General features: G+C 35.8%; 1 protein-coding gene across 1 annotated transcript in view; it reads left to right on the forward strand.

Annotated features, from left to right (window-relative positions):
• Positions 1-16,220, forward strand: part of LOC117338347 (lysosome membrane protein 2-like) — a 78,704-nt gene that overhangs the window by 42,490 nt on the left and 19,994 nt on the right. The window contains 1 exon segment of the mRNA XM_033899672.1: positions 13,462-13,623. Coding sequence (XP_033755563.1) covers positions 13,462-13,623 — 162 coding nt within the window.

The following is a 16,220-nucleotide window of genomic DNA, read 5'->3' on the forward strand; positions in this document are numbered from 1 at the left end:
AGGTAGTCATCACAGAAACTCATCTGTTCTGTAAGTTTTCGGTAGTCACCACGGAAACTCATCTGTCCTGTAAGTTTTAGTGAGTCACCACGGAATCTCATCTGTTCTGTAAGTTTTAGGTAGTCACCACGGAAACTCATCTGTTCTGTAAGTTTTAGTGAGTCACCACGGAATCTCATCTGCTCTGTAAGTTTTAGGTATACGTAGTCACCACGGAAACTCATCTGTCCTGTAAGTTTTAGGTAGTCCCAACGGAAACTCATCTGTTCTGTAAGTTTTAGGTAGTCGCCACGGAAACTCATCTGCTCTGTAAGTTTTAGGTAGTCACCACGGAAACTCATCTGTTCTGTAAGTGTTAGGTAGTCACCACACAAACTCATCCGTTCTGTAAGTTTTAGGTAGTCACCACGGAAACTCATCTGCTCCGTAAGTTTTAGGTAGTCCCCACGGAAACTCATCTGCTCTGTAAGTTTTAGGTAGTCACCACGGAAACTCATCTGCTCTGTAAGTTTTAGGTAGTCACCACGGAAACTCATCTGCTCTGTAAGTTTTAGGTAGTCACCACGGAAACTCATCTGTTCTGTAAGTGTTAGGTAGTCGCCACGGAAATTTATCTGTTCTGTTAGTTTTAGGTAGTCCCCACGGAAACTCATCTGTTCTGTAAGTGTTAGGTAGTCGCCACGGAAATTCATCTGTTCTGTTAGTTTTAGGTAGTCCCCACGGAAACTCATCTGTTCTGTAAGTTTTAGGTAGTCACCACGGAAACTCATCTGTTCCGTAAGTTTTAGGTAGTCACCACGGAAACTCATCTGTTCTGTAAGTTTTAGGTAGTCACCACGGAAACTCATCTGTTCCGTAAGTTTTAGGTAGTCCCCACGGAAACTCATCTGTTCTGTAAGTTTTAGGTAGTGACCACGGAAACTCATCTGTTCTGTAAGTTTTAGGTAGTCATCACAGAAACTCATCTGTTCTGTAAGTTTTAGGTAGTCACCACGGAAACTCATCTGTTCTGTAAGTTTTAGGTAGTCACCACGGAAACTCATCTGCTGTAAGTTTTAGGTAGTCACCACGGAAACTCATCTGTTCTGTAAGTTTTAGGTAGTCACCACGGAAACTCATCTGTTCTGTAAGTTTTAGGTAGTCACCACGGAAACTCATCTGTTCTGTAAGTTTTAGGTAGTCACCACGGAAACTCATCTGCTGTAAGTTTTAGGTAGTCACCACGGAAACTCATCTGTTCTGTAAGTTTTAGGTAGTCACCACGGAAACTCATCTGTTCTGTTAGTTTTAGGTAGTCACCACGGAAACTCATCTGTTCTGTAAGTTTTAGGTAGTCACCACGGAAACTCATCTGTTCTGTTAGTTTTAGGTAGTCACCACGGAAACTCATCTGTTCTGTAAGTTTTAGGTAGTCGCCACGGAAACTCATCTGTTCTGTAAGTTTTAGGTAGTCGCCACGGAAACTCATCTGTTCTGTTAGTTTTAGGTAGTCACCACGGAAACTCATCTGTTCTGTAAGTGTTAGGTAGTCGCCACGGAAATTCATCTGTTCTGTTAGTTTTAGGTAGTCACCACAGAAACTCATCTGTTCTGTAAGTTTTAGGTAGTCCCCACGGAAACTCATCTGCTCTGTAAGTTTTAGGTAGTCGCCACGGAAATTCATCTGTTCTGTAAGTTTTAGGTAGTCACCACGGAAACTCATCTGCTCTTTAAGTTTTAGGTAGTCGCCACGGAAACTCATCTGTTCTGTAAGTTTTAGGTAGTCACCACGGAAACTCATCTGTTCCGTAAGTTTTAGGTAGTCACCACGGAAACTCATCTGCTCTGTAAGTTTTAGGTAGTCACCACGGAAACTCATCTGCTCTGTAAGTTTTAGGTAGTCACCACGGAAACTCATCTGTTCTGTTAGTTTTAGGTAGTCACCACGGAAACTCATCTGCTCTGTAAGTTTTAGGTAGTCACCACGGAAACTCATCTGCTCTGTATCATACATACCTAGTCTCTATTGTAGAAACTTACAGAGTTATAAAACATAAAAGTTGACCATAACAATGTCTAGCTGGGTTTCTTGGCTTTAATGCAAATGTTGACTAGTTTCGACACTAAGGCGTGTCATCATCAGAACTAATTAGAAATGCAAACATTCAGGTATAAAATATAAAATGCGATGCCTAGCCTTGTAATAATAACAACAACTTCTTATGAATGATGTAATACATAGAGATCACTCATTTCTTGTCTTAATGAGTTATAGTTATTTCCAAACATTTAAAACCTTTAATACACTTGTTTGTTCCTTCATGGTTTTAATAACATTATCAATCACTTTTCAGTAGGAATAATTTTTGACTAATGAAATGATATATTGGAGATAAAACTTGCCCTTAATCAAATGGTACCACGACAATATAACCATGACAAGCTTTGTATTTATCTATACATACTAGCATCCTGTGATATGTACTTTTTATACCAAAAGACAGTTTACACACTGAAAAAAGTCAGACATACTTTGTTATAAATTGGTGGTATGTTAAAAAAACAACACAGGTATGTACTTGTGTAATATGTTTTAACATACCTCTGATATATGTTTTAACATACCTGCGATATATATGTTTTAACATACCTGTGATATATGTTTTAACATACCTGTGATATATGTTTCAACATACCTGTGATATATGTTTTAACATACCTGTGATATATGTTTTAACATACCTGCGATATATGTTTTAACATACCTGTGATATATGTTTTAACATACCTGTGATATATGTTTTAACATACCTGTGATATATGTTTCAACATACCTGTGATATATGTTTTAACATACCTGTGATATATGTTTTAATATACCTGTGATATATGTTTCAACATACCTGTGATATATGTTTCAACATACCTGTGCTATATGTTTTAACATACCTGTGATATATGTTTTAACATACCTGTGATATATGTTTTAAAATACCTGTGATATATGTTTTAACATACCTGTGATATATGTTTTAACATACCTGTGATATATGTTTTAACATGGTTGAACTTTATCTTTATAATAGTTAACTACCTAGAGGTTGTAGGATTTTATTATCGTATGGTTGAACTTTATCTTTATAATAGTTAACTACCGAGAGGTTGTAGGAATCGTATGGTTGAACTTTATCTTTATAATAGTTAACTACCGAGAGGTTGTAGGAATCGTATGGTTGAACTTTATCTTTATAATAGTTAACTACCGAGAGGTTGTAGGAATCGTATGGTTGAACTTTATCTTTATAATAGTTAACTATCAGAGAGGTTGTAGGAATCGTATGGTTGAACTTTATCTTTATAATAGTTAACTACCGAGAGGTTGTAGGAATCGTATGGTTGAACTTTATCTTTATAATAGTTAACTACCGAGAGGTTATAGGAATCGTATGGTTGAACTTTATCTTTATAATAGTTAACTATCGGAGAGGTTGTAGGAATCGTATGGTTGAACTTTATCTTTATAATAGTTAACTACCGAGAGGTTGTAGGAATCGTATGGTTGAACTTTATCTTTATAATAGTTAACTATCAGAGAGGTTGTAGGAATCGTATGGTTGAACTTTATCTTTATAATAGTTAACTACCGAGAGGTTGTAGGAATCGTATGGTTGAACTTTATCTTTATAATAGTTAACTATCGGAGAGGTTGTAGGAATCGTATGGTTGAACTTTATCTTTATAATAGTTAACTACCGAGAGGTTGTAGGAATCGTATGGTTGAACTTTATCTTTAGAATAGTTAACTATCGGAGAGGTTGTAGGAATCGTATGGTTGAACTTTATCTTTATAATAGTTAACTACCGAGAGGTTGTAGGAATCGTATGGTTGAACTTTATCTTTAGAATAGTTAACTATCGGAGAGGTTGTAGGAATCGTATGGTTGAACTTTATCTTTATAATAGTTAACTACCGAGAGGTTGTAGGAATCGTATGGTTGAACTTTATCTTTATAATAGTTAACTATCGGAGAGGTTGTAGGAATCGTATGGTTGAACTTTATCTTTATAATAGTTAACTACCTAGAGGTTGTAGGATTTTATTATCGTATGGTTGAACTTTATCTTTATAATAGTTAACTACCGAGAGGTTGTAGGAATCGTATGGTTGAACTTTATCTTTATAATAGTTAACTACCGAGAGGTTGTAGGAATCGTATGGTTGAACTTTATCTTTATAATAGTTAACTACCGAGAGGTTGTAGGAATCGTATGGTTGAACTTTATCTTTATAATAGTTAACTATCAGAGAGGTTGTAGGAATCGTATGGTTGAACTTTATCTTTATAATAGTTAACTACCGAGAGGTTGTAGGAATCGTATGGTTGAACTTTATCTTTATAATAGTTAACTACCGAGAGGTTATAGGAATCGTATGGTTGAACTTTATCTTTATAATAGTTAACTATCGGAGAGGTTGTAGGAATCGTATGGTTGAACTTTATCTTTATAATAGTTAACTACCGAGAGGTTGTAGGAATCGTATGGTTGAACTTTATCTTTATAATAGTTAACTATCAGAGAGGTTGTAGGAATCGTATGGTTGAACTTTATCTTTATAATAGTTAACTACCGAGAGGTTGTAGGAATCGTATGGTTGAACTTTATCTTTATAATAGTTAACTATCGGAGAGGTTGTAGGAATCGTATGGTTGAACTTTATCTTTATAATAGTTAGCTACCGAGAGGTTGTAGGAATCGTATGGTTGAACTTTATCTTTAGAATAGTTAACTATCGGAGAGGTTGTAGGAATCGTATGGTTGAACTTTATCTTTATAATAGTTAACTACCGAGAGGTTGTAGGAATCGTATGGTTGAACTTTATCTTTAGAATAGTTAACTATCGGAGAGGTTGTAGGAATCGTATGGTTGAACTTTATCTTTATAATAGTTAACTACCGAGAGGTTGTAGGAATCGTATGGTTGAACTTTATCTTTATAATAGTTAACTATCGGAGAGGTTGTAGGAATCGTATGGTTGAACTTTATCTTTATAATAGTTAACTACCGAGAGGTTGTAGGAATCGTATGGTTGAACTTTATCTTTATAATAGTTAACTACCGAGAGGTTGTAGGAATCGTATGGTTGAACTTTATCTTTATAATAGTTAACTATCAGAGAGGTTGTAGGAATCGTATGGTTGAACTTTATCTTTATAATAGTTAACTATCGGAGAGGTTGTAGGAATCGTATGGTTGAACTTTATCTTTATAATAGTTAACTACCGAGAGGTTGTAGGAATCGTATGGTTGAACTTTATCTTTATAATAGTTAACTACCGAGAGGTTGTAGGAATCGTATGGTTGAACTTTATCTTTATAATAGTTAACTACCGAGAGGTTGTAGGAATCGTATGGTTGAACTTTATCTTTATAATAGTTAACTATCAGAGAGGTTGTAGGAATCGTATGGTTGAACTTTATCTTTATAATAGTTAACTACCGAGAGATTGTAGGAATCGTATGGTTGAACTTTATCTTTATAATAGTTAACTACCGAGAGGTTGTAGGAATCGTATGGTTGAACTTTATCTTTATAATAGTTAACTACCGAGAGGTTGTAGGAATCGTATGGTTGAACTTTATCTTTATAATAGTTAACTACCGAGAGGTTGTAGTAATCGTATGGTTGAACTTTATCTTTATAATAGTTAACTATCGGAGAGGTTGTAGGAATCGTATGGTTGAACTTTATCTTTATAATAGTTAACTACCGAGAGGTTGTAGGAATCGTATGGTTGAACTTTATCTTTATAATAGTTAACTACCGAGAGGTTGTAGGAATCGTATGGTTGAACTTTATCTTTATAATAGTTAACTATCGGAGAGGTTGTAGGAATCGTATGGTTGAACTTTATCTTTATAATAGTTAACTACCGAGAGGTTGTAGGAATCGTATGGTTGAACTTTATCTTTATAATAGTTAACTACCGAGAGGTTGTAGGAATCGTATGGTTGAACTTTATCTTTATAATAGTTAACTATCGGAGAGGTTGTAGGAATCTTATGGTTGAACTTTATCTTTATAATAGTTAACTACCGAGAGGTTGTAGGAATCGTATGGTTGAACTTTATCTTTATAATAGTTAACTACCAAGAGGTTGTAGGAATCGTATGGTTGAACTTTATCTTTATAATAGTTAACTTCCGAGAGGTTGTAGGAATCTTATGGTTGAACTTTATCTTTATAATAGTTAACTACCGAGAGATTGTAGGAATCGTATGGTTGAACTTTATCTTTATAATAGTTAACTACCGAGAGGTTGTAGGAATCGTATGGTTGAACTTTATCTTTAGAATAGTTAACTATCGGAGAGGTTGTAGGAATCTTATGGTTGAACTTGATCTTTATAATAGTTAACTACCGAGAGGTTGTAGGAATCGTATGGTTGAACTTTATCTTTATAATAGTTAACTACCAAGAGGTTGTAGGAATCGTATGGTTGAACTTTATCTTTATAATAGTTAACTACCGAGAGGTTGTAGGAATCGTATGGTTGAACTTTATCTTTATAATAGTTAACTATCGGAGAGATTGTAGGAATTGTATGGTTGAACTTTATCTTTATAATAGTTAACTACCGAGAGGTTGTAGGAATCGTATGGTTGAACTTTATCTTTATAATAGTTAACTATCGAGAGGTTGTAGGAATCGTATGGTTGAACTTTATCTTTATAATAGTTAACTATCGGAGAGGTAGGAATTGTATGGTTGAACTTTATCTTGATAATAGTTAACTATCGGAGAGGTAGGAATCGTATGGTTGAACTTTATCTTTATAATAGTTAACTATCGGAGAGGTTGTAGGAATTGTATGGTTGAACTTTATCTTTATAATAGTTAACTACCGAGAGGTTGTAGGAATCGTATGGTTGAACTTTATCTTTATAATAGTTAACTATCGGAGAGGTTGTAGGAATCGTATGGTTGAACTTTATCTTTATAATAGTTAACTACCGAGAGGTTGTAGGAATCGTATGGTTGAACTTTATCTTTATAATAGTTAACTATCGAGAGGTTGTAGGAATTGTATGGTTGAACTTTATCTTTATAATAGTTAACTACCGAGAGGTTGTAGGAATCATATGGTTGAACTTTATCTTTATAATAGTTAACTATTGGAGAGGTTGTAGGAATTGTATGGTTGAACTTTATCTTTATAATAGTTAACTACCGAGAGGTTGTAGGAATCGTATGGTTGAACTTTATCTTTATAATAGTTAACTACCGAGACGTTGTAGGAATCGTATGGTTGAACTTTATCTTTATAATAGTTAACTACCGAGAGGTTGTAGGAATCATATGGTTGAACTTTATCTTTATAATAGTTAACTATTGGAGAGGTTGTAGGAATTGTATGGTTGAACTTTATCTTTATAATAGTTAACTACCGAGAGGTTGTAGGAATCGTATGGTTGAACTTTATCTTTATAATAGTTAACTATCGGAGAGGTTGTAGGAATCGTATGGTTGAACTTTATCTTTATAATAGTTAACTATCGGAGAGGTAGGAATTGTATGGTTGAACTTTATCTTTATAATAGTTAACTATCGGAGAGGTAGGAATTGTATGGTTGAACTTTATCTTTATAATAGTTAACTACCGAGAGGTTGTAGGAATCGTATGGTTGAACTTTATCTTTATAATAGTTAACTACCGAGAGGTTGTAGGAATCGTATGGTTGAACTTTATCTTTATAATAGTTAACTATCGGAGAGGTAGGAATCGTATGGTTGAACTTGATCTTTATAATAGTTAACTATCGGAGAGGTTGTAGGAGTCGTATGGTTGAACTTTATCTTTATAATAGTTAACTATCGGAGAGGTTGTAGGAGTCGTATGGTTGAACTTTATCTTTATAATAGTTAACTACCGAGAGGTTGTAGGAATCGTATGGTTGAACTTTATCTTTATAATAGTTAACTACCGAGAGGTTGTAGGAATCGTATGGTTGAACTTTATCTTTATAATAGTTAACTACCGAGAGGTTGTAGGAATCGTATGGTTGAACTTTATCTTTATAATAGTTAACTATCGGAGAGGTTGTAGGAATCGTATGGTTGAACTTTATCTTTATAATAGTTAACTACCGAGAGGTTGTAGGAATCATATGGTTGAACTTTATCTTTATAATAGTTAACTATCGGAGAGGTAGGAATCGTATGGTTGAACTTTATCTTTATAATAGTTAACTATCGGAGAGGTTGTAGGAATTGTATGGTTGAACTTTATTAGCCCACCATCATCAGATGGTGGGCTATTCAAATCGCCCTGCGTCCGTGGTCCGTCGTCCGTCCGTCCCTCCGTCCGTCCGTCCGTCCCTCCGTCCGTCCGTCCGTCCCTCCGTCCGTCCCTCCGTCCCTCCGTCCCTCCGTCCGTCCCTCCGTCCGTCCGTCCCTCCGTCCGTAAACAATTCTTGTTATCGCTATTTCTCAGAAAGTAATGAAGGGATCTTTCTCAAATTTCATATGTAGGTTCCCCTTGGTGCCTAGTTATGCATATTGCGTTTTGAGACCAATCAGAAAACAACATGGCCGACAGGCAGCCATCTTGGATTTTGACAATTAAAGTTTGTTATCGCTATTTCTGAGAAAGTACTGAAGGGATCTTTCTCAAATTTCATATGAAGGTTCCCCTTGGTGCCTAGTTATGCATATTGCGTTTTGAGACCAATCCGAAAACAACATGGCCGACAGGCAGCCATCTTGGATTTTGACAATTGAAGTTTGTTATCGCTATTTCTGAGAAAGTACTGAAGGGATCTTTCTCAAATTTCATATGAAGGTTCCCCTTGGTGCCTAGTTATGCATATTGCGTTTTGAGACCAATCCGAAAACAACATGGCCGACAGGCAGCCATCTTGGATTTTGACAATTGAAGTTTGTTATCGCTATTTCTGAGAAAGTACTGAAGGGATCTTTCTCAAATTTCATATGTAGGTTCCCCTTGGTGCCTAGTTATGCATATTGCGATTTGAGACCAATCGGAAAACAACATGGCCGACAGGCAGCCATCTTGGATTTTGACAGTTGAAGTTTGTTATCACTATTTCTGAGAAAGTACTGAAGGGATCTTTCTCAAATTTCATATGAAGGTTCCCCTTGGTGCTTAGTTATGCATATTGCGTTTTGAGACCAATCCGAAAACAACATGGCCGACAGGCAGCCATCTTGGATTTTGACAATTGAAGTTTGTTATCGCTATTTCTGAGAATGTACTGAATGGATCTTTCTGAAATTTCATAAGTAGGTTTCCCTTGGTGCCTAGTTATGCATATTGCGTTTTGAGACCAATCTGAAAACAACATGGCCGACAGGCAGCCATCTTGGATTTTGACAATTGAAGTTTGTTATCGCTATTTCTGAGAAAGGATTTAAGGGATCTTTCTCAAATTTCATATGTAAGTTTCCCTTGGTGCCTAGTTATGCATATTGCATTTTGAGACCAATCTGAAAACAACATGGCCGACAGGCAGCCATCTTGGATTTTGACAATTGAAGTTTGTTATCACTATTTCTGAGAAAGTATTTAAGGGATCTTTCTCAAATTTCATATGTAAGTTTCCCTTGGTGCCTAGTTATGCATATTGCATTTTGAGACCAATCTGAAAATAACATGGCCGACAGGCAGCCATCTTGGATTTTGACAATTGAAATTTGTTATCACTATTTCTGAGAAAGTACTGAAGGGATCTTTCTCAAATTTCATATGTAAGTTTCCCTTGGTGCCTAGTTATGCATATTGCATTTTGAGACCAATCTGAAAATAACATGGCCGACAGGCAGCCATCTTGGATTTTGACAATTGAAATTTGTTATCGCTATTTCTGAGAAAGTACTGAAGGGATCTTTCTCAAATTTCATATGGAGGTTCCCCTTGGTGCCTCGTTATGCTTATTGCATTTTGAGATCAATTGGAAAACAATATGGCCGACAGACCGCCATCTTGGATTTTGACAATTGAAGTTTGTTATCGCTATTTCTGAGAAAGTACTGAAGGGATCTTTCTCAAATTTCATAAGTAGGTTCCCCTTGGTCCCTTGTATTGCATTTTTGGACCAGTCTGTCCTGAAAGCAACCTGGCAAACAAACCGCCATTATCGTTAAATCTCAAATTTCTTATATAGCTAGGATTCCCTTGTTTGAAAAGTACTGGAGGGATGTCTCAATTTGCACAGATTAGTAAAATGAAGGGAAAAGTAGAGAAAAGATCAATCTGACATGGAACCTATGAAGATCATTCAATGGTGGGCGCCAAGATCCCTCTGGGATCTCTTGTCTTTATAATAGTTAACTACTGAGAGGTTGTAGGAATCGTATGGTTGAACTTTATCTTTATAATAGTTAACTACCGAGAGGTTGTAGGAATCGTATGGTTGAACTTTATCTTTATAATAGTTAACTACCGAGAGGTTGTAGGAATCGTATGGTTGAACTTTATCTTTATAATAGTTAACTACCGAGAGGTTGTAGGAATTGTATGGTTGAACTTTATCTTTATAATAGTTAACTACCGAGAGGTTGTAGGAATCATATGGTTGAACTTTATCTTTATAATAGTTAACTACCGAGAGGTTGTAGGAATCGTATGGTTGAACTTTATCTTTATATTAGTTAACTATTGGAGAGGTTGTAGGAATCGTATGGTTGAACTTTATCTTTATAATAGTTAACTACCGAGAGGTTGTAGGAATCGTATGGTTGAACTTTATCTTTATAATAGTTAACTACCGAGAGGTTGTAGGAATCGTATGGTTGAACTTTATCTTTATAATAGTTAACTACCGAGAGGTTGTAGGAATCGTATGGTTGAACTTTATCTTTATAATAGTTAACTACCGAGAGGTTGTAGGACTGGTTCTCATCGCTGATATACCTTACATACAGGTGTATACCTTAAACATAGTGTTATCTTAAATTCTTTTCCTGGTACCCCCCATGACCTCAGCTGTGAGAGATAAAATAACCCCAACGTATAAAGAATAATAATAACATCGCCTGTTATCAAAACTGTCAGTAAACATAGCACCCATACTTACACTTAGAAGGTGGAGAAAAAAATGAATTTTGGAAGAAAATGGATGAGTTCAGATTGTGTTTAACTGGTGATCTTTCTGTAGTGGAAAATGTATAGGTTATATTTTGTGTCTATTTTACTCTTTTTGCGATTAAACACCATGGTTAGTGCAGAGGAACCTTTTGATTTGACATAAAAGTAATTTGAAATTTCACAGATAAAATATGATATTCTAATATCATGGATACCAATGTATACATTTATATACAGATATAGGGTCCATCATCTGTTTGCCCATAAAAAATTCTATTTCTTTAGTAGTACTGGAGGGATTATTTTTGCTATTTCTTGAGAATTATTGAAAGGATAATTTTCAAATTTGAAGTGTATGATCCCCTTGGTTGTTAGGTACCTTCATTTAATTTTGAGTCTGATCAGTAAAACAAAATGACCTTTTTGTACTTCTTGTTTTTTGAAATAGGATACATGTAATTTTTTACGAGCATGTTAAAATATTGTAATTTTCACACATGAAAATAAATTATTCTTTCATACATAAAATATTGTATTTCAGTTTCTTATGGGTGTTTTAATTCTAAAATAGAATATTTATGGACTATTGAAGAAAGTTGTTGGCAGTTTTAGAAAAGTTATGAAGATGTAGTATCAGTGGTAATGATCAAGCTAGACAATTATTGTGTTTCGGCAAATCACTTCATTCCTTTTTCTTATCATCAACACTATAAACTTGTTTTTGGTTGAGCCTTGAGACTGTAGGGAATACACAGGTATAGCCTTGCTGTGTACCTATAATGAGTTTTACCTCTGTCCGAGGCCATTCACCTAGTACTGAGAGGCTGAGGGGACTGGAATGTAACTCTTCATGGCCAACTGGGTATCATGTTGTTTGCTAAACAAGACTGCAATCACATTCTAATAACATGTAGATTTCTCAAAAGGCGAAGCTCATTTCTAGGCTATCCATTGACAAGGTAGATTAACATGTAGATATCTCGAAAGTGGTTTGGGGAGTTTGTAAGGGGAAGACTCATTTCTAGACTGTTTCCCTGCCATTCGGTCAAACCTGTCCTATGTGACCAAGGGAGGCAATAAAAAGGTCACATATGCCAGGTAGTCTCTTAATCCATGATCAGGTATCAAGTATTATAAGTAAATACCATTGGGAGGGGAAAATACGGTCACATAAGATAGGGAATCACTTAATTCAGGTGGTTTCTAAAGCGAGTTTGACTGTATCTCTAAAGATGATTTGGGGAGTTTTAAAGGAAAGGCTCATTTCTAGTCTGTTTCCCTGTCATTGACACGTAGATACAGCTGTATCTCAAAAGATGGTTTGGAGAAATTGAATAATGGTGGATTTCATTTCTAAACCAACGTCTCCATAAGAAAAACTGGCCTTATTTTATCTGCCCTAAATAAACAAGGTTTTCTACATTTGTCAGTTGAGATTAAGAACAATTAGTACTGGCCATTTTTAGGGTGACTTAGAGGTCGTTCATTTTAGTTATAACTTTCATGTGTTGAATATAGATAACTTAAAGTTCATTAATGGAAAAAATGCTACATAAAAATTCGTTTCAAATTGTGATATCTCAACAGAATTATTTTCATGTTTTATGTTCTGGTTTAAAGAAGTTTGGATGACATGGCATTGTCTGCCATCTATCTGTCCATATGCATGGCAGTTGTTTGTATAAACTTTTTCCATGGAAGAAAATTATTTTGGTCTAGTTCTGATCTGATGGTGAATGGCCATACTCTTTGGTTTTCCTGTAGTATTTTCACTACCTGTAGAATAATATCTCAAAATCTTGATGTTTGAAACTTAGTCTTACAGGTAAACATTAATTTGAGGATAGTGATGATTTAACCCACTTTCAAAGACACCTGTCATATTATCAAAAACTCCTTCAACAGCTTCTTAACATCCATGACACCTACAGTGATATATTGGGTTAGTAGCATCCTTGAGTAGAGGACTATCATATTTGTTCAAATAAATCACCTTGCGACCTGGTCTGAAATTGATCATACTTATAGCCTAAGTAATAATTGCTGAAATAAAATATGTTACCTGATTTGATCAGGTACATTTTTGACACAGTTTAAGATAAACTTCTAGTTCCTGCTACTAATTCAGAAGCAATAATGCACGAAGCTGAATATTTAACATAATAAAGGCCCTATTTTAAAATCTGTCATTGAAATATTATTAAGTACGGTAGCTCCAAGAAAGTCCCAGGTAGGGACATACTGATGTAACTCCAATTCTGTAATCTTATAGGACTTGTTTAAAGGTCTCCATTAAAATCAGATCTTTTCTATGCTTTAGGTATTGATGGTTAATGAAGTATCTGAACCTATTCTGAACTTTTTATTTTTCAGAGTGCGGTAGTAGATGATGTGAATGCTGACCTACTGAAGTCCATGCTGTTTACACCTTTACTGGTGGTACACATAATAGAGGTCTCCCTTATCTCCCTCGGCTGTCTGGTCTTAATAGGAACGGTCATCTACGGACTATACCAACAACAAAGTAGTAGAAAGGTAACTATCTAGATTATCTCCCTTGGCTGTCTGGTCTTAATAGGAACAGTCATCTACGGATTATACCTACAACAAAGTAGTAGAAAAGTAACTATCTAGATTATCTCCCTTGGTTGTCTGGGCCTGATAGAAAACGTCCTAGTAAGGTAACAGTTTAAAGTTTGATTATCTCCCTTGGCTGTCATGTTCAGATAGGAACAGTCATCTACGGATTATACCAACAACAAAGTAGTAGAAAGGTAACTATCTAGATTATCTCCCCTTGGTTGTCTGGGCCTGATAGAAAACGTCCTAGAAAGGTAACAGTTTAAAGTTTGATTATCTCCCTTGGCTGTCATGTTCAGATAGGAACAGTCATCTACGGATTATACCAACAACAAAGTAGTAGAAAGGTAACTATCTAGATTATCTCCCTTGGTTGTCTGGGCCTGATAGAAAACGTCCTAGAAAGGTAACTGTTTAAAGTTTGATTATCTCCCTTGGCTGTCATGTTCAGATAGGAACAGTCATCTACGGATTATACCTACAACAAAGTAGTAGAAAGGTAACTATCTAGATTATCTCCCTTGGCTGTCTGGTCTTAATAGGAACGGTCATCTACGGATTATAACAAAGTAGTAGAAAGGTAACTATCTAGATTATCTCCCTTGGCTGTGTGGCCTATATGGACAGTCCAGATTAAAGTTAATAATAAGGTCAGTCCAGAATAAAAGTTTTTTTTGCACAGATAAATTGAGGGTGTTGAAAATAACATATATTTCATGAGAATGACAGAGTAGTGTTAAAAAAAAAAAAAAAAAGATCTATACATCAAAATGTTGGAATCAGTAGTATAATCCTGTGAAGTTGTATCCTTATGATGTTATGTTTGGTACCAAAATGATGCCATTCTAAATGGGCTGGTCACTTTCAGAAGTTTCTGTTCTTAGTTGGCATACTTGCAATGCAGAAGTAGCAAAATAACCACTTATTCTGTCTTCATCGGTGAACAGAAATTACCACTCTGAGAAAAAAAAGGGAAAAAAAAGAGTTATACATGTACTAGTGATGATATAACATTCTCATATCATAACCAGTGATGAGAAAAGCAGTGATGATATGAGATTCTCATATCGTAACTGGTGATGAGGAAAGCAGTTCTCATATCATAACTGGTGATGAGGAAAGCAGTGATGATATAACATTCTCACATCATAACTCATGATGGAAAAAGCAGTGATGATATAAGTTTTTATTGAGCTGATATTTTCTGACATTTCAGTAATTGCGACCGCCTTTTGTCCGGCGTCATCTGTCGTGTGTCGTGCGTCGTGCGTCGTCCGTCATAAACAATTTACATTTTCAACTGTTTCTCAATAACCAACAGGCCCAGAGACCGAATATTGGGTGTGTAACATGCTGGGATGAAGGGCTACAAAGTTTGTTCAAGTGGATGACCTTGCCCTTCATTCAAGGTCACAGGGGTCAAATATACTAAATTCTTTAAACGACTTCTTCTTGTTAACCAAAAGGTCCAGAGACCCAATATTAGGTCTGTAGCATGCTGGGATGAAGGGCTACACAGTTTGTTCAAGTGGATGACCTTGACTTTCATTCAAGGTCACAGGGGTCTAATATGCTAAAATCTTTAAACGACTTCTTCTTGTTAACCAAAAGGCCCAGAAACCCAATATAAGGTCAGTAGCATGCTAGGATGAAGGACCACAAAGTTTGTTCAAATGGATGACCTTGACTTTCATTCAAGGTCACAGGGATCTAACATGCTAAAATCTTTTTAAACAACTTCTTCTTGATAACCAAGTGGCCCAGAGAACCAATATTGGGTCTGTAGCATGCTATGATGAAGGGCTACCAAGATTGTTCAAATGGATGACCTTGACCTTCATTCAAGGTCACAAGGGTCAAATATGCTAAAATATATCATAACTCAGGTGACCGTTAAGGCACATGGGCCTCTTGTTTATCAAAAAGATGGGAAATGTCATAAAATTTCATAGAAATCTAACATTATGCCCACCTCCATTGTAAAAGGCAGTACATGAGTAAACCCATAGTACCTTTACAAACAGTTCTTTACTTTGGAGCATTCTCCAGTAATTTTGAGTTTTGATGGATTTAATGAATGTTTACTGAACATTTTTGTAGAAGATTAGAGGGATAATAAATCCTACAAGAATTGTAGGATATTAGTGGTAATGGGTGTTACAGGATGTTACAAGGTGTTACGGGGTGATAAAGGGTGTTACAGGGTGTTACGGGTGGAACAGGGTGTAACAGTGTGTTACAGGGTGTTACAGGATGTTACAGGATGTTATAGGGTGTTACAGGGTGTTACATTGTGTTACAGGGTGTTATAGGGTGTTACAGGGTGTTACATTGTGTTACAGGGTGTTACATTGTGTTACAGGGTGTTACATTGTGTTACAGGGTGTTACAGGTTTACAGGATGTTACACATTGTTACATGGTGTTAGGGGTGTTACAGGGTGTTACGGCATGTTACACAGTGCTACAGGGTGTAACAAGGTGTTACAGAGTGTTAAAGGGTGTTACAGGATGTTACAGGTTGATGTATGACTCTGGGATAGTAAGTCAATG

This window comes from Pecten maximus, chromosome 11, assembly GCF_902652985.1.
Source record: "Pecten maximus chromosome 11, xPecMax1.1, whole genome shotgun sequence".
NCBI classification, from domain to species: domain Eukaryota; kingdom Metazoa; phylum Mollusca; class Bivalvia; order Pectinida; family Pectinidae; genus Pecten; species Pecten maximus.